At 51.5% G+C, this 22999-nt stretch overlaps 4 protein-coding genes across 4 annotated transcripts; 2 read left to right on the top strand and 2 right to left on the bottom strand.

Moving 5' to 3' along the window:
- Positions 1 to 769: 769 nt before the first annotated feature.
- P153DRAFT_376592 (glycosyltransferase family 4 protein) lies at positions 770 to 2914 on the bottom strand (the record flags this gene model as incomplete). Its single annotated transcript, XM_033669672.1, has 4 exons — positions 770 to 2057; positions 2109 to 2384; positions 2433 to 2469; positions 2524 to 2914. 4 exons carry the CDS (start codon positions 2912 to 2914, stop codon positions 770 to 772), a joined length of 1992 nt encoding a protein of 663 aa, XP_033522835.1.
- A 1236-nt stretch (positions 2915 to 4150) lies between these two features.
- On the top strand, positions 4151 to 7288 carry P153DRAFT_367583 (WD40 repeat-like protein). Its single transcript, XM_033668308.1, has 7 exons — positions 4151 to 4848; positions 4899 to 5215; positions 5267 to 5814; positions 5871 to 6338; positions 6391 to 6523; positions 6585 to 6660; positions 6829 to 7288. The coding sequence occupies exons 1-7, from the start codon at positions 4631 to 4633 to the stop codon at positions 6851 to 6853; spliced, it is 1785 nt and encodes a 594-aa protein (XP_033522834.1). The 5' UTR covers positions 4151 to 4630; the 3' UTR covers positions 6854 to 7288.
- A 9837-nt stretch (positions 7289 to 17125) lies between these two features.
- P153DRAFT_292892 (zinc finger protein-like protein OZF) lies at positions 17126 to 18564 on the top strand (the record flags this gene model as incomplete). Its single annotated transcript, XM_033663861.1, has 2 exons — positions 17126 to 18085; positions 18136 to 18564. 2 exons carry the CDS (start codon positions 17126 to 17128, stop codon positions 18562 to 18564), a joined length of 1389 nt encoding a protein of 462 aa, XP_033522833.1.
- A 2961-nt stretch (positions 18565 to 21525) lies between these two features.
- On the bottom strand, positions 21526 to 22447 carry P153DRAFT_386565 (uncharacterized protein; the record flags this gene model as incomplete). The annotated part of the gene is made up of 2 exons (XM_033670544.1): positions 21526 to 21725; positions 22093 to 22447. The coding sequence occupies 2 exons, from the start codon at positions 22445 to 22447 to the stop codon at positions 21526 to 21528; spliced, it is 555 nt and encodes a 184-aa protein (XP_033522832.1).
- Between the last annotated feature and the right edge of the window lie 552 nt (positions 22448 to 22999).

Below are 22999 nucleotides of genomic sequence, written 5' to 3'. Positions count from 1 at the left end.
TTCCGCCCACATAGGGCGCGTCGTGCTCGCGCTAAGTGTTTGCCAGCGTTTCCCTACCCACGAAAAACACTAAGAAACAATGAGGCGAGCATTATTTCGGGAGAACGGTGCTTCTTGGTTAACTGTGAAAGCGGGAAATAAGCTACATTCTTTGTGGGCTCCTACGAGTCGCAAACTACACGGTTAAAATTTGTCAAAATGCTCGCAAGGCGTATACTGTTTAAAATTTTAGGCCCAAGACTCCTACACTAAACTTGGTTGTAGTTGTTAAGCTATCGCAAGATTTCGCTGCACCCTATCTCCTGGTATTTCGATTGGCCGAGAGGGTGCCTGTTGAACAATCTCCAGCAGATAATAGTAAAGCCGCGACGGTACAATTTAATAGCACCTAGTCTCCTCCCTCCCCATTCTCCAGTCCAGCATTCCCAGGGAACCGTTCAAGCTAGGAAGATTAGTCATTTCGCCTGCACAAGGATAGCTAGGTAGCGATCTTAGTCTACAATGAAAGACATTGATTCTTCTAGACTAAGATACAACCTTCCCCATCTACGTGATTCTAACTAACAACCAATCGTAGCAAAAAAACTCCGCAGCAATTCCTTCTAGACCCCAGACTGAGACATCAAAGAAAACGACTCTACTGGATAGTGCTTATCTATCAGCAATGATACAACTGCTCAATGATCATACACACACATCTCCCTCTCCTCGAAATTCACAACCGTCCCTGAACATCTCCATCACACACATACCTACCCTTCCGGCGCACTCAATGCGGCAGCGACAAGTCCTTGTTCCTGGGCAACCGCGTCTCGTCGCTCAGATACGGGAACCCGGCCTTCTCGCGCGCCATATCATTAAGCCACTTGCTATCGGGCTCGACCTTCTCACCCTTGGCCAGCGTGTCCGCAAGGTACAACCACGCAAGCGCATTGCCCACGGTGCTGACCTCGTCGCTGACGTGATGCTTCGCGTAGTGCGACATGTTGCGGTGGTCGACGGAATCGGTGAAGAGGTGGTGCAGCCAGTAGGCGACCATTTTGTAGTCGCCTGCGTCGACGAGGTAGCCTGATTTTCCGTCGGCGACTTGCAGCGGGATGCCGCCGCGGCGCGTGGCGATGATGGGGATGCCCATGTGGAGGGCCTCGGAGACCTTGACTTCGAAGCCTTCACGGGTGGAGAGCTGGAGCGCGACGTGCGCGTTGGCCATGAGGACGTTGAGGAGTTGGTCCGAGGGGCCGAGACGCATGACAACGATGTCATCAATGAACTCTGGGTAGGTGTTTTTGATAGCCGTCGTCGTCTCGTTGTAAATGCTCGTCGCATCTGGGTCGTCGATGGCGCCATGGCCGGCGATAACAAGCTGGGGGATTGATTCGATGTTGGTGTCCTTCATGTACTCGCGGCGGAGCTCGGCGTACGAGGCGAGAACGTCGGGGATGCCTTTGGCTGGGTCGAAGCGGGCGATCTGGACAATGTACGGACGGTTTGGCTGCAGCGTTGCCATGCCCATTTTGAAGCACTCTGCTCTGAACTGGTGCATGTAGTACTCTGTGTCGAAGTGCGCGAGCTTCTTGTTCAAACCGTCGAGCCAGTCGGTTGTGGCAGGCAGGTACCCAACCTTCTCCGACGTAACGTTGCCGGGAACGAACTCGCGGACGGGATGGCTTACAAAGACATCGCAGTCCTTGACGTTATCCCACACCCAGTTCCATACTTCAGCAGTGGGTGTATCCGCTTGGTTGGCAAGATCGGCGCGGACTTGAATATGGCTGCGGAAGACGACAGGGCGCTCAGGATCATTCCTCTTTGCGATCTTGACGAGAGACGGCATCTGGGGGTCGTCGACGACGATGACGTCTGCGCCGCCTTCTGAGCGAGGAGCCAACGGGCAGTTCGGAGCGTTCCAGTAGCGCTCAGCATTCTGCTCACACCAATTGTCAAGGACGCGAATAGACTTGTCGTCCAGGCGAAGATCGGGTTCAGCCACTCCTTGCAGAATGTTGTGGTTGTTCTTCGTGATACGGAAGACCTCTGGCTTTGGCTTTGGAACGTACCTGATGTGATTTAGTAACAATGCTCGACTCGAATCAAACTCTCGAACCTACCATCGGCAGTTTACTCCAATAAGGCGTAGAAGACGAATGAGCGCATGCCTCATCAAAGCCACACCTCCACCTTGCGGGGTGCTGTTGAAGAAGGCAATCGTGGTGTTGTTTTTCTTGAGAGACTCGGCATACACCATCATAGCGTTCCAGGTGTTGACGTGGACACTGTTTTTCAAGCTCTCCGTGTCGGTGATTTGAGCTATTTTGTCACAGTCGACCTTGACCTGATTGCGGCTACCAACCATGAGACGAGGCTGTTGATTTGGGCCAAAGAACCTGTATGACGTGAGAAATCAGAACAGGGCGGGAGCTGATGGGACTTACAAGACGGCCTTCCTGGCCATAGAATCGGCCTCCTCATCTACCAGCCACTTGCGGCGTTTCTGCGTAATGGCATCGTTGGCTGGCTCCGTACCTGTGATGTTCTGGGTTGGTCCCAACACCAGTGGCACAATATCCACCTCACTCCACAACCTTGCAGGGAGGCCGTGGCTCAATGCAACGAGCTGCTCGGTCAAGCCAGCACCAATAAACTTGAAGAGATGCTGGGCCTGATAGGACTTGATTTTCTCGACAATGAGATCGGATATGGCAGTTGGAAGAAATTCGGCCGAGATAGGTGTCACCGTGCCTGGGTCGACTGGTGTAGCAGTACCCGAATGACTTGGCGTCGGCATGCGTGAATCATTTCGTGGAGGATTCAAGGAGATGACGGAGTAGTCGACGGAGTAGGTTCCATCATGTACAGCGATGGCAACATCGTACGTGCCTGGGAAGCGCTCAAAAATAGCCACACCCAGGTACATGGGCTAGATTGGATTAGTACTTTCATTGAGCCGACAAAATGACGACCAGGTAGTGTGGTAGATAAGATATCACTGACCTGAGTACCGATACCCGCCTCGTGTTCGTGATTCTCCATTTGCAGGGCCGGGGTCTGCGCCTGGAAGGCCTCACGGGTCTTTTGGCGTAGCATGGGCGGGTGAGACTGCCCGGCAGCACTACCGTGAGGGACTTGGAGCATTGTGTCTGGATGTTTGGAGTTGGCTATGAGAAAGAGTAGTGACGTGTATTGAAGAGACAAGTATTGTATAGAGCAAATGGCAGTTATGTAAGTATTCGATACTGGTAATGGTGATGTGGTAGTGGCAGTGGTTGTGGTGAGAAAGGAGCAGCAAAGCGTAGGCTTTTATGCTTTCTGGTAGTCGTTGGTCGCTTCACACGGTGAGAGATCTGCGCGTGACATTGGGGGATCCGTGAATCTGGAGACATTTCCATTACTACAGTTTGAGCAAGGGAATAATGCTTGCAATCGGAAGGAACGTGGCGACGATTACATTGGGTGGGGCCGAGCGTGGCTTTAAGAAGCATCCAGTCAAACAAAACGAGAATGGGGTGATGAGAACGAAAGCTTAGTTGGACGGTGATTGGCAAGTTGAAAAGGGGAATCGGGATCCAAGACCAGCTCGCTGGACGACGTCACACAGACGGCTATTCACAGATGAGGGAAAATGAGATCTGCTGCGTGCAGTGTTCCCGCAGTAAGCACTGTTGACGTGGGGAGATGTGTAGCGTGTTCAGCGAACGGTATGGAGGTGGCAGCAGGTCACGGCTGGCGTGACCGGTGAGTCTAGAAAACTTCAGGGCACGCTGCGCATATTCTGGCGGGCGCATGGCTTTTTGAAGTTATCTAGCCCTCGCGCGAAGATTATCATCTGTCAGCATATGCGTAGTTGCAGTGAGCATAGTTGGATGCACTGCTGTCCACGGGCGTGGTGACACTTGGCGGCGTTCCACAGCAGTTCCACAGCAGCTGCATGGGCGAGGGATGGACGAGGAAGGCATGTATGCGAGTTCAGCCGCGGACGCTCTGTGCAACCATCGTGGCTCTATGTGGAACATCGGCGTGGGATGGGGCAGGTCAGGTGTCGACGATGTTGGGAGCAACGAAAACATGATGAGATGATATATTTATGATATGCAGGCAACGTTGCTAGCGGCCGTCCCCAGGCTAGTTCTTAGTTCTTGGTTCCTAGCTCTCGTACCGGCAGCCCTTAGCTTGAGGCTGCTGTGGTGCCTAGCCGAGCCCGGCCCCAGGGTCTCCAGTGCGAAGAGCAGAGAGACGCAGCAGAGCAGACGCACGCAGCGGGCGGGACCCGTAGAGTCGCAGCCCGCCCTCGTCGCGCCGTGGAACCTAGGAGGTGCTGGGCAGGACGAGTCTTCTGGCGCGGGCTGCGGTGTGCCGACGCCGTGGTGGCCGCCAAGTAGCAAGATGGCCCGTGCGCCGTGGTCGACGACGCAAGCGCGCAGCCTCCCAGCCAAACCTTCTCGCTCGACTGCCCGACCGTCCAGCACCTGTTGCGCGACGAGCCACTCCTCGCCCGGCCCTCCGCTCCCTTGCAGCTACGCGTCGCAACACGTGAGCGACCCGCCGCCCTCGACCGCTCCGCCCCGACACGACCGTCGCGTCCTGCCCACCGTCAGCGCCGCCAGCACCACCTGCCCAGCGAGCGAGCGCGGCCATGAACCACCCGTACCCGCCGCGCCCCATGGGTGTCCCCCAGGGCGGCCCCAGCCAGCGCCTGGAGGAGCTGCTGGCCAACATCCGCACCGAGTTCGAGGCCGAGTCGCAGCGCGGCGTCGACTTCGAGGGCCAGATCAGCCGCCATGTGCAGGAGATCGAGATGATCCGCAGCAAGATCTACGCCCTCGAGAGCCAGCACCAGAAGATGAAGTCGCAGTGAGCAGCCCCGAGCCCCCGTGCCGCACCTGTACTGACGCGCCCTGCAGGATGGAAGAGCGCATCATGCAGCTGGAGCGCGAACTCGAGGCCCGCGGCGGCCCCAGCCAGAGCGCCCAGCACCACGGCGGGCCCTCGCAGCCCCAGCCACCCCAGATTGGCCACGGCCCCAGCAACCTCTTCGGCGGCATCATGGCCGGCAGCGCTGCCCAGGGCGGACCTGGCCTCGCCCCGCCGCCGCAAGAGGCACCGCAGCCTCCAGGCATGCCTCCACACATGGGCGGTCCCCAAGGCCCGCCCGGCCTGAACCCCGCCCCTGGCCCGCCGCAGCACTTCAATGGCTACGGGCCGGGCCCCTCGGTCAATGGTATGCAATGCCCTGGCTTCTGCTCCACACACGCTCGCTAACACGTCGCAGGCTATGGCCAGCCGCCGCAGCCCACGGCCTCGCCAGGCGGAAAGCGCCCAGGCCCCCGCGGCCCTCCTGGCCCTGCCACGCCCCAGCAGAACAACCCGGCGCCCTATCCTGGCTCGCCCCAGGTGCCGCGACCAACGCCCCCTCCGCACCACCAGCCGGGCCCCATCCTGGCCAACAACGTCCCTCTGAGCCAGAGCAACATCCTGGCCGACCTGGACATTGAGCAGCTGCCCGACAACCTCAAGAAGGAGGGCAGCGATTGGTTCGCCGTCTTCAACCCGCGCGCGAGGCGAGTCCTCGATGTCGACCTGATCCACAACCTGCCCCATCAGAGCGTCGTCTGCTGCGTGCGCTTCAGTCTGGACGGCAGGTACGTCGCTACGGGCTGCAACCGCTCCGCGCAAATCTTCGACGTCGAGACCGGAAACCCCGTCGCACACCTCCAGGACGGGAGTCTGCCTGAGGACGGCGACCTCTACATTAGGAGTGTCTGCTTCAGCCCCAACGGCGCCTTCCTCGCCACCGGTGCCGAGGACAAGGTCATCAGGGTAAGTGGCAGAGCGCCCAAATCTTATGCTTGGAATGCCTGGACTAACGCATGCAGGTGTGGGACATCCACTCGCGCACCATCAAACACCAGTTCACCGGTCACGAGCAAGACATCTACTCGCTCGACTTCGCCAGGAACGGAAGGATCATCGCCTCTGGAAGTGGTGACCGCAGTGTCCGTCTCTGGGATCTCGAGACGAACAGCCAGGTTGCCAACTTTGCCATTGAGGATGGCGTTACTACAGTCGCCATCTCTCCCGACAACTGCTTCGTCGCAGCTGGTTCTCTCGACAAGAGTGTCCGTGTCTGGGACATCCAAAGCGGCCAACTCGTGGTGCGCCTCGAGGGTGAGCAGGGTCACAAGGACAGTGTGTACTCGGTTGCCTTCGCTCCTTCCGGCAACCGTCTGGTCAGCGGCAGTCTCGACAAGACGATCAAAATGTGGGAGTTGACGACACCTTCTCGCCTAATCCCGGGCCACCCTCCCAGCGGCAAGTGTGTTCGCACGTTCGAAGGCCACAAGGTATATACTCTCTATCGTTTTGAGAGACCGCGTATAGCTAACAACATGGTAGGACTTTGTGCTCAGCGTCGCCCTAACTCCTCACGGCGACTGGGTGCTCAGTGGCTCCAAGGACCGCGGTGTTCAGTTCTGGGATCCCCACACGGGTGTTGCCCAGCTCATGTTGCAAGGTCACAAGAACTCTGGTATGCACGACTAATCACTGAGACGTTTCCGTCTAAGACTTCTGATACTAACTGTTCGCAGTCATCTCCGTCGCACCAAGCCCAACGGGAGGCGTCTTCGCCACAGGCAGCGGCGACATGCGTGCGCGAATCTGGAGGTGAGTGATCTTCCATACTGTCCCGACATTCCACATCACGTTTCGAGGAGAAATCGAGGCACACCCATTCGTGGTAGTCTCAAGGCAGCTTCTCCTCGACGCTACATCTTATCGTCTGGACACGTGCAAAACACTATAAAGAGCATTGAGCTGACTCGATTGATACAGGTTCGACAGGTATGCTGGACCTTAGGTGGGTTCGCCGGATAGCGTAGTCTGAGCCTCTTTCGCCAGCCAGCCAGTCAGCCAACACAGTGTGTTCCTCCAACATGGGCGCAAGAGCAATCGCATATGAGAATCATGTCAAATAAAGGGTATACCACAACAACATTGTCTCGATCAGAAAGATACCCCTATAGCGAAGCACACGAGTCACATGGGATCATGGAACTCGCATGTATCTGGACATTTTGCCCTTTCTTTTTTGGGACGCGCGGACGGAAAGCACCAGACAGACAGACAGATGGACATATGACACGAAAAACTTTGGATGAAATGTATTTATTTTTACCCCCCCTGTCCGGACAACCCTTTTCACGATTTGTGTTGAACAGGTTGGTTGGGGGTTGATGGATGGGAGTCTTTTTTTTCTTCTTATTTCGATTGGATTGGTCCACGCTTTGCTGGATGGCGAGGGTGGGGGGCTCAGGGTGGGAAATGGATTGTGTGGGTGAGGAGGTATGTACGCGATATCTGGTAGCTAGCTAGGCAAATTTGATTCCCCTTGATGTAACTGCGTGCGTTTTTCTGTTGTGGCTCTCTGTGGTTTATGTATACTCTTCTGTCAGCTTACCTGCGTTGCACATCTCTTTCACCTGACCTCTACTCCCTTGCGTCCTTCTTTATCCACTTTAACTCCCCAATTACACCTCAAATCCTCTGCGCCTATCTACATATCTGTCCATCTATCCATCCATCTCTACCTATTCACAAAGTACACCCCGCCCACTCCCCAAGCAATCCTCACACCCCCAAATATCAATCACCGCGCACATACATACCCGCTCTAGCCCACCTATCTCGACCCAACTCAACACAATCCATCCCAACCCACCAACTACTCTTCCATCCACCGGACCAACATATGTGAGGAAAGGATATGAAGAGGGAGGGAAATTGTCCTTGTATTCACGCCTGTACACGCTGTGTTTTAGGTTTATGGTTTAGTCGACGGGGGTGAGGTGGGCTAGGTGAGACAAGCGCTGTGGATGGGTATTTAGGTCGGGGAAGTTTGAGTTGTTTTGTGATGGGATGCGGTGTTGAGGAGGAGGTGGGTTGGAGTTGGAGACTGGTAGTGAGGACGGACGGAAGGGAACAAGAACGGGGGTCTTGTTTGGATCTGGGTTTTTTTCTGGGTTGGGGTCGTTGGTACGTTAAGTTTAGCTTAATTTGGGTTGTAAAGAATGGAATAGAAATACACATCACTGGCATGCTTACACAATTCTTGAGTTCAGGGACGTCGGACTGCGTCACTCTCAAACAATAAATATCTGGAATACATCCAACAGAATGAAAGGAGCGTTGAGGTGCAGATGACTTGCTATTACCAGAAAAGCTGGGGGGCTAAACTTAGTTTTTGAAATGGTATGTGTAGTATACAACCTATATATCCCTACGGAAGCTAGGTAGTTTATGTATCAGGGCTTATACATGTTTGTTTCTAGTAGAATACTGTTTGTGTGATGCAGTAGTATAATTTCGTTGAGCTGGTTTTACATACTATATGAGTTTTAGAGGTTTTGATAAACTGAAAGTGTAGGTCGTGTGGATACATTGAGATTCTTTTTTTGCACTTGTCTGGTTGAGTAGGAGTGCGTGTGTACTTGCGTATCGAAGTCAACTAGATGGAACGACGTTCGAAAGGGTAATATGAGAGTAAGCTGGAACATTTACCACTGAAATGATTTGATACTATGACATGGCACTGCACAACAACTAATACAATCTAGCACGTTTATCTACCGTGTAGATACGGCGGAGATGTGTTGTGGTGCATATTAGGAATTAGTGATGAGTTGTTATTGATTTAATGTGAGATTATAGTTGTCCGCTAGATACATTAATAATATGCTGAAGACTAAGTATTACTCTTCGATGTAAGACTTCTCTATAACTTAAAATTGAAAACATGAACTCCAATTGCTAACGGGTTAATACCTCGATGTTGTGTAGCCCGCGTTACATGTCTGTACAGCTGCTACCCGGGCTTTGAAAAATGCCTGCGCCTATTAGTAAATCAAGTTGTTTGTTCTCTCAAAATAGTTGGTTGGCTCTGCTTCGTTATCACTGGTACAACGTACTATTACTCATAGTTGATCTGCGTTATGACTTTTCTTTAGTCTACAGCGTATTCAGAATTGCTGCAAAAACCGATAGACGCAACGCAGCATAAGCCCAACGCTCTAACAAAGTCAAAAGAGTTGAATTCCAACTCCTTTACGCATGGCAGCTATCAGTAAAAGTACACAGTCATAATAATATAAGAGCAGAGGCAGGCTATCCACAACCCGCCTCTTGACGATTAGCTGTTCAATGTACCGATGCGAACACGCATGTTCGAAAGTTCAGGCAGCCGTTAATCGAAGTTCAGTTCCTCAAATCTGGATCGTGTAAACTTTTCGACTGGCGAGTAATGTCCCACATACGATCAACGCAGCTTCGGAGGTGGTGATCCAGTTGCTGCGTGTCAAGGGGTTGGGTATCACCCCGTGAGAAACCGAGCTTTTTACTGTGCTCCGCCTAGCTGCTTCTACATAAAGCATGGATACAGTGGAAATCGATGAAGATAAGAACTCTGTGATAGACATTCTGATGTGGGGATGACTATAGAGTCATCGGTTTGAGGATGAGTATCGACATCAATCCACGAATCCACAAGCATAAGTATGCTATGTATTTGTATCATCGGCTTTTTGAGAACTGGTAGGGTAGTAGTTTGGGCGATAGTAGTGATGATGCGAAATCGAACTACGCTGCTTCGTATAGGAGAAAGAGGACGCATCTAATGCTTAACGTGATGATTTCGACATCGTTCCTATAATTTACAGACTCCATTCGCCACGAGAGATTAAGTTCATGGGTGTGACGAAAAGCATGGAACCGTAGCTATTCGCCAAAGTCATGGATTCTATTGATATCCTTCTTGTTCACATGATCCTTCTGTGTCTGCGCTAGGAAACTGCTTATTGTAGAATCTATCAGTGTCTATAGCTACAACAACAGACTATAACATAGGAATTGTTGGCACATCGCCGCAGTTTCGCACGGAAGGCTTTGAATGTTGAGGAAGAGCTTGCCTCCATGACTTGAGGCTTTACCACTTGTCACGCTGCTCGACTTCAACCATAAATGAGGCTGTACCTAGTATTGAGCAGGGAGATTGAAGAATACCTGTGGTCGAGATCATCATTATCTCTTGATTCTCATTATGAAAGTTACTTCAAAGTTATGTGTACGTGTCGTTCAACTGCAGGCGAGTCAAGACGTCGACGGAAGAGGAAGAGAAGCATCTTCGGCAATCGAACCAATCTGACTCCCTACCGTGTAAACCAAAGTGCGTGAAACTTCTTGGGAAACGTTCTGCATAACCTCTCGAAAAGAGGACATGATGTTCAGATCCCGGAAGCGCTGATCTTGCAAACAGAGTTTTTGAAGGTGTGGAGGATGAAAGTGAAGCGGAAAATCACGTCATTATCTCGAAAATCTTCGTACACATCATGCCATAGAGCCTGACCTCCCTCTCACGATCGACCAACACAACCCTGAGGAACAACTGCGCTCAAGTCCACTCCCCGATTTTCTCACCCTCCAATTCAGACTGCACGAAGCGAAGTGAGGCAGTGCTGTGGTTGACATCTCGTGTCACCTTTATGATACAGACAACCCAGCATCATTGCAGTGCAATTAGCCCAACAAAACATCTTGGTGCCCGACACTCTATTCACAGCTGATTCTATCTATAAATGGCTCGGGTTCGCGTCGTCTTGAGTGCTATGGCAAGTCTTTTCATCGACGTACATGGTATGGCAAGGTTTAGGATCTCGCAGGATCTCACATACCCGCTCTTCCGGCCGTAAATATAGCTTTGGGCATAGTCGCGTGGTTTGACTTGCCTCGGCCGATTGATTTTGCAAGGAACGGTAGAATCCGACTGGGCTTCGAACGAGGGGTGGAACGCATGGCTATGGCTCAGTTCTGTTCACTGGCAATAAAATCATGACTGTGGTAAGGTAAGTGTACGGTTTGAGTGAGGTGCGTCGGGGTGGGTTTGGGATATTGCCGCTGGATCCCGGATCTGACGGCATGGTGTAGGTTCATGGCTTGAGGCGAGAAACCTTCGCACAAACGCCGAATATACTACATGTGAAACGATTGAGGATACAACGAGACAATGGAGTATGAGATTCGTGGAAGTATGCGGTCTTCATGCGTCATCTGCAGATATGCGTAGAGTATGAACGGCGACATGACAGGGTATCGCCGACAAGTGGGGTGGGATCTTGGGGTTTGGAGGGGACGAAGCCCGGCGCATTACCCCTTTCATCGTTACCGATGATGGGTTGGTGGATGGCAAAGTTTTCCCGTCGTGTCGCGCCTACCCCGGTCACTGCCTGCGCCTTCCTTAGTCACTGTAATGGCTTGTGATGAACTCGATTCCCAGCACAACACACTCTTTCAACGACCGGTGTACGCGAGATTAGGATCTTCCGATCTCAAAAATACCGCCAAGTTCTGCACGAGCAGTTCCCCACAATCGCAGACTGTTAGCATCTGGTCAGCCTGTCTACCCGCCCTGACTTACCATACCCACCTGCCCCACAGGCTTGACGCTCCCGTTATCCGCGCGATCGGATCTGCAGCACGCATTACGATACTCATGCCGTCCCGCAAAGCCCTGACTAAACATTAGTAAACTGGAGACGAACCCAGACACTAGGCATCGTCTTTGAGAGGCGTGAGTGGAGTTGGATCCTCCTACGGTAGTAAGATTGTGTGTGCATGCGGGAATACCGCGCATCTCGGGCGAACGTGGACCTGAAGTGATGCAGGGTCACAAATCGTACGAGTGTGAGATAAGGCAGTTGATCGAGACGAAATGCTCAAATGATGGGCGACCTTGTATTGAGTACGGGTCCATAGCTAGATCTATGTTAGCGCCTGTGAGTGTAATGATACAATGTGTATGTAGGTAGTTGCGCGGAGAAGGTAGGAAAGACGGCACATACGAGTTCCACAAAGCGCCGAGACGTAAGAATTGCTGAGGGTTCTAGACGACGGACAGTGTTGACAGAATTTCGCCCTGATCTTCACCTCGTAATGTGACCCTCGAACTCCACAAACGACCTGTCGCATTTTCGTCAGACCAGGTTGTCGGTCAGTAGATAACCAAACCAGGAGCCAAAATCCATCGAGTCGGCGACCACAGATCTTCGGGACCCACAGATTCAATATTTTAAGACTGGCGTTTAGAGACGTCGGTAAGGATGTCGATGTAGCTTACATGCAAGTCGCCAAAAGTGATCTTCTCATCACGCCACCAGCATTCGCGACACCGCCGACCATGCCGAGTACCTCGATGAGGCGCGTTGCGGCATGTTCAATACACTGGCAGTCGTCGTGGGAGCGGGATGTGGATTGCCCCTACGAAGATGAGACCTGTCAGATCTTGCGGACAGTTAATGCCATGCCACCAAGTCGATTGGCGAGATGTTGCGTACATAGGAACTACAGTTCCGTCCAGACTAAAAGGGTAGGTTCTTACTTTTTGTAGGATGGCGTGCATACCGAGACGCAAGTTTCGTGTTCATCATGAACCAGCCGATTGATTTGTTTCATCGCCTTGCAGAAACCACCATGTCTAGATCGTGGAGTGCATCGTCAGGATCTCGTAATGGTAAGCGCATCCATTCGGCATCACAACCGCCAGCCAACCGTCAGCCAACCGCAATCTACCAGACGACGATGTACAACAATGCAAAAAGCAACTCTCAGATGTTGTACAGTCGAAGCTGGCGACGCAACGTTGGTACCCAGGATCGGCCCTCCCGCGACCCTTTCTGTTAGACTACACAAGCGTTGGCGGCCCCGCCTTTTACGAATCGCGCACGGGGACAGGGGGCTTGAATCTCGGAACTCCCTTCACAATTGCCGATGGCTGGTGATCTAGACGTTGTTTTAGACTCGCTTTGTGGATTTGGACTAGCGCGCCAGTTGCTGATGTACGTCATCGCACTTGATCCAAGTATGAAGTTGTGGTGAGATGAATTCTTTGCATGAACCTGTAGCCATGCCAGCCGGGAAGTCGCAGGATCAATGTAACATGTACGTCAGGTATTCGTGAAGGGCATGGTTTGTGTCACGGTACACAGAAGCTGAGACAGCGAGAGAGCCATAATACGAAGTGGAGATGTGGCGAGACGGAGACGAATGTTTTGACGAGCTTCAAGCATGGCACGTTGAACCAAGTCGTCCGCACGAGTTTGCATCCATTTACAACGCAAGACGTGCGAGGGTGCACAAGCTGTGCAAGTATACGATGCTAATAGAGACCAATGGGGTTGTGCTTAGCTCGAGCTTTGTGCCTGGAGAGTATGTGAGTCTTGTTTCGGAGCTTGGATAACATAAAGAACCGTGTCTTGACTAGCTTGCATCCGGTCTTGTTGATGTTGTTGTGTACAGTCGAAGCAGCTTTGCTACGACCGGAACGTTCTTTGATGTGTATGGAACCCATACTGACGAACAAAAACATTTGCAACGTCCGCGTGAGCTGTCTTCTACATACTAGACAGTGTTGGTTTCTCTCCATATCATTTAGATGTGTACGGATATCGGAGACAAGCAAGGTCAGACATGTTAGAGAAAGCTGGTGTCGCGTTCAAGCGTTCGAGTTCCAGCCCACTGTATGTCTCCATTGTATTCCAGCCGTGAGGAACGCCGACACTGCAGGCTTTGCGCACTCAACAACGCTTTGCAGGGCCAAGATCGACTAGATAATAAAGTACAGACATACAATAGTTGATATCTCGAACGACTTTAGTGCAAACATGTAGTCAGACCATAATGAATCATGATTTCCGCGGAAGCTTCGTTAGGCAGTTGCTCGAAAGTGACGGACCGACAGCTGGCTACCAAGACGGGAGAGGCGAAAAGTAGCATGAGTTTGAAGCAGATAACGTACATCGTCGACCTTAGTCTCGAAACCGGACGCGCCGTGTTACCTAGCAGGCCTCAGTTCCTGTTTATGATTAGGCTGTTGCTTGGCCATATAGTGGTCGCCGAGGGAAGATTGACTACCCAGAACATCCACTCTGATAGCGACGCGGCTGTCAGAGCAGGAAACACAGTTTAGTCAATCGGACGAGTCAGGTGCTGCTGTCGAAATCACTGCCGTTTGATTATGATTACACATCTCTAGCCTAATCAAGCCTGACAGGGGAAGTCTAAATCCTGGCGACCACATGACTGATCAGCAGCGAGGGCTCGTAAGCACTGTAACACAAGCGTAACCCACAACCAGGTCGATGCCCCTCTTCGAACGAGAAGGTTTGGGGTTTGGATCGCCCCGTTGACGGTAAAAGGGCGAGAGTGCGTACCAGTAGAAGGTAAACCCGAAGAAGGGCCGTTACCGCTGTGCCGCGTGCCGTTGTCACCGTATATTAAAACGTCTGGTCGTCAGGGCCAACGGTAATCTTGAGATAGGTAATGGCCAACGAATCTCCTGTTGATAGAAGTGAAACCCAGCATGTCAGGAATGTAGAATCTTGAGAGAAGCGGAGGCTCCATCAGAACACATATCCGGGGATACTCACGCTAATATGAACCTCATCTCTGTCTGTATATGAAACTTTCACAATCGCGTAGCGACCCCATGCGCACGTGTTTGAGGCTACTGCATGTGCACGAATTTGTGCAGTTTTGCTTCGACCCTCAAGCCCTCAATCTCAACCTTTGCCAATATCTTCGGCACCCTGCACGAGCTGTTGCGGCAACATATCCTATGCCCTAACCAGGCTGTAAGATGTCTGAAATAGGGCTGGTTCGGCATGGACATCGCTCGATTGATCTACCGTATTGTCAAGGATGAATACGAACACGGGCTAAAAGGGAAAACATAGAGGATTGCCACATGGAAGAAGACGAAAGGCTGACAGGGCGGGAGGAAAATGAGGATAGAGATACGAGGTTCGGTCGCAGACCCTGGATTAGCAGGTCTTGCATCTCCACGTCTGAAGAGTAAAGGGCGAACAAATCAAGTCCAGTGATAGTGCGCAAAGACACGACCTAGAACAATTCCACGGAATGATGCGAAAAGATTAGGTACCAACGAGGTTTATGTCAAATTGACATCCTGGAATAGGACATCCAGGTCCGTAGTGTTGCTCTATCAACGTTGTTCTTCTCGGGTAGACAAGTGCCATCTAACGCTATATGCTTCTCGTTCAAGAATGAGCTCCTTACCAGCACACGAACATTGATGACCCACCACAGCAAAGAACGCCTGTTGGTCATGTTGCCAAATCATTTTCAGGGGTCAAATGGTGGTGGATGAACCAAAAGAATGTTCGAAGAGTAAGCGAATTGTGATATTATGAACCCGAGGTAGCCTAATCATACTGGACACGTGGTGTTGGCATGCACAACAGAGGCTGCTTGCATACAAAGTATGTAGGCAATTCAATGGCTGCATGAATATGAATGGCGATTCTGAGAAGGGTCCGGGGGGTCCTGTCGTGAACAGCGGTGCCCCACGACGTCTGTGACGATCAAACACTAAGAGATGAAGTCATAGACGTCGCCTGTGGCGGCTAACTAAGTAGCAGCTTTCATTCCCGGAAACGACGCTGTGCTAAGTAAGATTAAGTGAAGGCGCAAACTGCGCAACGATAGGCATGCAATATTTTCTGGAAAAGGCAATGTGGAAAGGTCGGGGGTTGGGGGAAGTAGTTTGCGATGTTTGTATGAGATCCGGTTGTTAACGCGGGCTGGTTGATCTGATTAGCTGATCAATGTTAGTTGCACCTGCACGCCAGCACGCGCACCACACGCAGACGCACACACACAAACTTACTCACATGCGCACGTACGATTCATTGCTACAACGGCATTATCGGCATTGTGGATTGCGTTCGCAGAGGGGTGATTGCGTATTTGGTAAGGCTGAGATGCTCGCCATCGCCACGCTTGAACTTCGCCGAGGTGGCTGTGAGTGCCGTCAGTATTTGGAACTCCCCCCCTGCAATGAGCCGACGCCCCGTTGGGGAACGATACTTCCGGTATGGCAGCCCAGGATTTCATACTGACATACCTGCGGGTCTGAGCGGTGACCGCTTCATTGTTGCATAGGTCGCCGCCCTGAGTGTCTCTGTGCTTCTGTGAAGGAGCATCGTGGCTGTAGATGGGCAGGCAGGACCCTCCATTACGACTGTCAGATTCTCGGGAAGAGGCAGCTACCCGCGACGGCCGCCAAACTTAGTTCGTCGGCAACAAAATTGGGTCCTCGTGTGGCCGTGCAATAGAGATCTGAGTCGCGCAAACAGCGCGAGAAGGAGCACGAGCTGAGAACGGGTACGATATGAAGCAGACCCGCCAAGAGCAGCCAACATGGGGATCTTCGCCAGGATCGTGTCGTGCCCTGGACGGATCTTCGTGTTGTCGCAGGGCTCTGATACGCCATACAGATCGAGTATTTTCCCACGCCTACCATACTGGAAACACCCCAGAACCTCTTGAACGACTTCATCTAGTCACAATGACAAGGTGGATCCGGAACATGGCGGATTCATGTTTCCATTGCCTGTATTCAAAACGGAAAGGTAACTCTCCATTGGACGATGAGTACGGATAATCAAAGCTTCAACCCGCCGCCCAATAGGATGCTGCTTAGACATCTGTCTTGAGGCCCCCACACTTTCCTGCTGTCCGTTTGCACGTTTGGAGCAAGACCCCGATCCCATCCCCAATGGAGATGGTTGCGAGCTACTGGCGCTCAGACTACATCCCTGATCCACCGCATCGACCCCCGGTGCCCCGATCCACCACACCCCTTGTTAGCTCCCTGAAAACCGGGTCAGCCATCACTAAGCTCTCATGCCGGGCAACATCTGTGGCCTCCATCTGTCTTTGCTTGGCTGCATACGAAAGCGATGTTCCTTGTCCATTCTGCTGCATCAGTGATGGTCTCGATTTCTGAGAGTCTCCCCTGTCTTAGGCTCTCAGGCCTGCTCCACTCCACAATAATCGTCATCCTTGTTCATCTGCCGGGACACGCAAAGTACGAGGTGAACATTTATATCTTAATCCCAAAGTCTCCCTGAATCATAACCAAGACACAGCAAACAAATCTGCTCCGTATCACCACTTACTTCTTACGCAACACCATCTTGTTTCTTTCAATATACATATCCATCTCGACTCGAAATCTCCATACTCCACGGTCCACCAAGTGGCACTGACTACCTTCTCATCAATGGCTACTGTTCCTACAAATCATCACGCTGGCTTCTGGCAAGGAAGACCTGAACATTCTTACCAAGTCTCCAATATGAACATCAACACCATGGTACCTCACTACGATGCCCCGCGGTCTGCCGCGAACCACCACACCCCAAGAAGCTATCAACCAACAACTTCGCACATGGATATGAACCTGCCTCTCTTCTCGTCAACCCCCTTGAGCAGCTCAGTCCCATACCAACCTGGAGCGTACGCTTTCGACCCGGCTTCAGCGAATCCATACAACGTACAATTCTCCACGATTAACTATGCGCCAAATGTTTCCCAATCTGTCTCATTTGCCGGTGTTCCAGATGTTCAAACACTTCCAACCGTAAGAGAAGCACGCAATGCTTTCTCGCTTGACGGTCATCTCATGGTCAAATCCGAGAGCCAATCTGCTGTTGTTGCGAACTCAATGTACAATGACGGTTCCTACTCTGGAGAGCTCAAGCGATCCCAATCTGAGCCAACTGAAAGTACTGTGACCAACTTTGGCACCGACGTGGACACCCTGATGAAAGCTATTCAGGCCAGACAACCACCCTCCTCTCCGCGATCAGAGTGCTCCGAGGGAACACGTACAAAGGGCAGCCAGAAGCCGAAGAAGAAGTACTCGTGCAACATGCTTAACTGTAGTAAGAACTTCTACCAGAAGACTCATCTTGAGATTCACATCCGCGCCCACACTGGTCAGAAGCCTTTCCTCTGCACCGCACCAAACTGTGGACAAAGATTTTCACAGTTGGGTAACCTCAAAACACATGAGAGGCGACACACTGGAGAACGACCGTACAGCTGCGACATTTGCGGCAAGACCTTTGCTCAGCGTGGTAACGTTCGCGCACACAAAATTGTGCATCAGCAGGATAAGCCTTTCAACTGCCAGCTTGACGATTGCGGAAAGCAATTCACTCAGTTGGGTAACTTGAAGGTAAGATTCACCATCACGAGCTATCCAGCTTGGTTACTAACGCACTGCAGTCACACCAAAACAAGTTCCACGCATCCACACTGAGACACCTCACTCTGAAGTTTGCCACAATTCACTCAGCCGAGTATGTGTCCAACGAAGACAAGGCCCTTTGGGAGTACTTTGCGTCTCTCTACAAAAACTCCAACAAAGGTATCAAGGGCCGAGGCAAAGACAGGCGGATATCAGCGGTGCCATCCGCGACTGTTCCGCAACACTCGGCATACATGGCTCTACCCATGGACACAATGAACCAAAGCTATCCTAGCTCCTTTCATCCAATTGAAAGCGACCGCAGCAGCCGCAGCTCGTCCATGTTTTCGGACAACACACAGCCTAAATCTGACAATGGATACGACTTCAACGCTCCTCTCACAGCTACGTACCCGGCTCAAGCCGCAGAGTACGACATGGTTTTCCCCGAGCGAAGGCTCTATTAAACACACTCATCGCGCTCCCACGTTATATGACCACATCGAGATATGAGATTATGGCTAAAGAAGCATGAGTTACGAGGAATAGACGGACCATGGGATCCAAGCCATTCGAGACCCGAGCTAGTGCAGCGGAGGGTATGGTTTCTTACATTTCTTGCTCCGGCGCACTGAGAGCGGTGTCCGGCACATAACCACTGCCTTCATGTTCTATGTTCGAATGACGCACGCCACGGATACCCTTGTTCGCTCACCTCTGTGTATACCACTTTGGATTGGGAAAGGTTGGGGGAAGCATCACTCGCTTTAATGTTTGTTTTTTGTTTTTTCCTAAGCAGACGTATTGTCTGCAATCATGTATGTAAAACTCAGCGTTTATGTTGATAAAAAATCATTCATCCAATCAAATTCTTCAAACCATGTGAAGTGCATACCTCTAGAATTGTTGCATGCTCGGCTACAACACACTGCATTGCCATATCACTCACCGCTCCTCTTTGCAGTCCCGTCATTTTGAACGACTGGGCCAGCGCACGCTGCAGTGCAACACCAACGTTCGACCAGGGCTTCTACCTACTCGCTACTCACTGCACCACCCTGTAGGGAGATGACGGGATGTCAAGATCGGTAATCGAGCTGTATGTGCGACATATGCAGATCTCTGGCGGTACGCGTATCACGGTCAGACGATAGTATGAGATATAAAGTTTTGTGGGTTTACGAGGTGTCCCTGGGGTAGTACTTTGGTACGTCTATGGATTTTTATGGGGCTGCTCACTGCAAGACAGCACTTACTACTGCGGTGGCTAGTAACGCTTTCGCCAACGTCGTGTTCATCTCAGTGATTGGTACGAGAAGGACCGAGCGGGTTCTTTGTTCTTGCAAAAACTCGTAGTGAATTCGTACATTGCCTCCCTGCTAAGCGAGTCTGCCAGATGTCATGAGTTAGCCAACTCATTCAACCTCTCGACTATAACACGTGGTGGAAACATGCTGTGGGTACTGTATTTTGCGCGTGGTACGATCATGTGCTCGTTGCCCATCACCTGTAGTAGAATCTCGAAGTGTGAGTGAGAGCAGTTTCAAACTAATGACAATGATTTTGTGCGGCAGCTTGCATGCGCCTTCCTCGCTTATCAGGTGGCGTTGGAGTCTGCTTATTAAGAACCTCCCCACAATCTGCACACGGCTGATCCGTTTTATTGTAGTGGAGTTGAAGCGAAACAACGAGGCTGATGAAGAGTGTGGCGCTCAGCGGCGGCCGTGTGATGTCGATCCGAGTTACAGTATGCTTGTAAGGGCTAAGGGCTAAGCGAGGCCTTCAGGTAGTTGTTGAACGACACATGCCGGTACTTGCCGTTTCCCCTCTTCCGCGGAAGTCGTGAACCAGATTGAAAGGCGTCCAATGGCCAACCCATGTCCAGGCTGCTTGACTAGGTTCCCCAGCCCCAATGTAATGTGGCGTGCCCTCGAATCGAGTAACACTCCCAACGTCTTACAGCAAATCATCGTACGTTTTAAAGCGAGTACACGTGACTCGCAGGCTCTGTTCCTTGTGACCTTGGGCGTCAGCGTTGGAGCGAAGGATTTGGATAGTTTGCCCTCTTGCATGGCGACGTGCGAAAAGGGAAGTATCACCGAAACTCAAGATGCACCTGATGATCGACAGGTGCTAGTTGTCGATCTGCTTGTCTTTCCACGTCTAGAACTGTGTGAGATTGTGACGTCGTCCCGTCGATAGCGACTCCTGAAGCGTCCAGTTGATTGAGGCTCTGCAAGGAAAGCTGAGTTCGTTGTAGTGAGCTTCGTGGGATCATGGAGGGACCTTGGTTGGAGCTAGACAGATACCTACGTGCTTAAAAAGCTTAGTGGTGGTAATTTCATGGGCACCTGCAAGCTTATCTGGGAGATATTACAAGATTCAGCGGTTCTGCTCAGTTTGAGTTGAAGCTTGAAGCTTGCATGGGGTGCGGAAATCAGCGCAACGCAACGAGCTGTAGAGAGGTGCGTTTCAGAACGCCCTGGAACCTGGGGAGAATGGCAGTGCACGGTTGCAACGCCGCGAAGCATAACCTGTCAACCGGCTGTAACTTCCGTAGCGTAACAGTAGTTGCTTGTCTACTTCAACCTCAAAAATGTTTTCCGTCACTTCGGCCTTTGCAATGTTCGCTTCTCTGCAATACAAACTCTTCATCAGGTGCGAAATCTTACTGTATGCCTAAAATCCTTGCATCTTCAACCACGGGGGCCTGATTTCCTCAGCTCGTAGTAGCTTGCAGGGGTGACATATTCATTGGCAACACCGGAAGAATGTTCAGCGTTCTCACGGTCATTAACGGTGAAACCTGGTCATAGCCTTTGACCCAATTGATAGAGTTCAGCGTTGCCGATATACCCAAGGCCTAACCCCCACGCCGACTTCGACGATGACGGTCTGACGAATCCTCCGAAGTCGCCTTACCGCCTGGTAGCGAATGCGAAAGACGAAAACTAAAATTCTATTGTGGCTAGCAACATAGAATGCCGAACCCATGATTCGTAAATGTACGCGTCTCGTTATCATCGGCGATGTCCACGATTCACGACAAACACCCATGGTAATGCCTTGTTATTGGGGTCAGAAACATTCTTCCATGCAGGGGTTACTGGGGTGAGATCCCTCTCAATATTCGCCTCATCATATGCTCAAGGGTGGGATCAGACAAAGAGGCGAGCGATCGATTGGACGTCAAACACCACGTATCCCGATCCCCGTTCCTAGAATCCCATGTTTCCCGAGATCTCTGCTGGAACCTTGCATGCGCAATGCACCCACACGATTCCAAACACTCGACTAGCTTATCCAACTTCGGGCTGCGAACGTGTCTCTTCAAGAAAGCGTGCTGTCGTATCACAGCGGCTTCAATACTGGTTCACTCTCTTATCTGAACGCCTGAAGGTATGTCCATCTATCCCGTGCGACCAGACCTACGTCTCAATCGGGATAATCCTACAGCATGCCATGATTTTTCGGTATCTTGGCCCTGCATAATTCGACCCATCCTCATCTTCTACGAGTCGGATCCAAGGTACACGTAACACAGTCTCGTCTGCAGATATTGTCCTGCCACCGACCAGTCCTCTGGACTCAGCAGTGTCATCTTTCAGAGCGCCATACATGTATGCGACTACCACAATGTGGGCACTGGTTTCACAACGTTTGACTCCCATGGTTGCAGGATCTGTGTAAGATTGCACTCGCACTCTAATCGAAGTCGCACAGGTGAAGAGCACAGGACCCCGGCCCTCAAGTCTCCATTTCCCACCTGATTATACGCCGAAGATCCCCGACGCCAAAAAGCCCCTCCCACACACCAGACTGTCGCGTGACCACCACATCCACATCGCAGACCACCACATCCAAACCATTTCGTCTCTGCTCTTCCGTAGGTGGCTTCAATTATTCCGATACTCCACAACCATCAACGGAGGTGGCCGCCCGCCTGGGAGTCGTGCGCTTTCGAGTCTGCACACATACATGATTCAGGCATATACGTGTGGTTACACCGAGACGGCTAGAATCGGGTTCGCAGGCAATGCCGGAAATCTCGGGAGCCAGCACGCCCTGCATCCGTCGGCATGTGCGGATGACCCGAGCGGGATCTTGCAGACGGGCCGCTGGAGAGAACCGGTGGACGCCGTGCAGGTAAATGAGCAAGACGGGACTTGGCGAGAACATGATCGCCAAGACTGTGGTGGTTGTATCAAGATTGGAAACGAACAGGTTACTGAATGCGGAGCTCAATGTGACGTTGAAGCCAGTACCCCTACATTCGGAAGACTCAAACACTGGGCAGTTGTTTCTCTCGGTCGTGGCCGTACGTGCAAGAACCATCTCCCGGGATGACATTGTAGTGTGTCGAATGCATTGCTGTTTCAGTTTATTTCCGGTCAGACCACAAGAGAAACGTACAAGATTGTATTACGGTAAATGAAAGCTAGCTGAAAGGTAACTGGGAGAAGCTCGAGATGTCTCAGCCTCGAAGGTGAATGTCCTGTCTCGTCCGATCCCGGTACATCGATCAGCAAGTAAGCTTCATTTTGCTATTAATATCTCCTCTGGCAATAGGTGCTGTAGTCGACGATACAGTACAATGCGGTATCGGGTGTGTTCTCACGCAATCCTGGTAGCTATGCTTGATACGCATCTACCGGATGCCAGACTTACACATGAGATAGTAAAAGTCGTCTACAAACGGCACACAGTGCTCAAAACAGGAGAGCATATTTATGTTGCATATCTACGTGGCAAAGATCCAGACTGGGGTTCTTCTCCAAACGTCGTGGTGACTGATGCTAAGCCCATCGATGGAAATATGAAAACTTCAAGAATAACCTTCTTCGATAGTCACCCGGTAGAGACTCTGTAAATATAAATCATCAAGCGCCACATCATGGATAA

The sequence above is a fragment of the Dothidotthia symphoricarpi genome, assembly GCF_010015815.1.
Source record: "Dothidotthia symphoricarpi CBS 119687 unplaced genomic scaffold P153scaffold_12, whole genome shotgun sequence".
In the NCBI taxonomy this organism is placed as follows: domain Eukaryota; kingdom Fungi; phylum Ascomycota; class Dothideomycetes; order Pleosporales; family Dothidotthiaceae; genus Dothidotthia; species Dothidotthia symphoricarpi.
The sequence above is the reverse complement of the archived record's forward strand: the minus strand, read 5'-3'. Positions and strand labels throughout refer to the sequence as shown.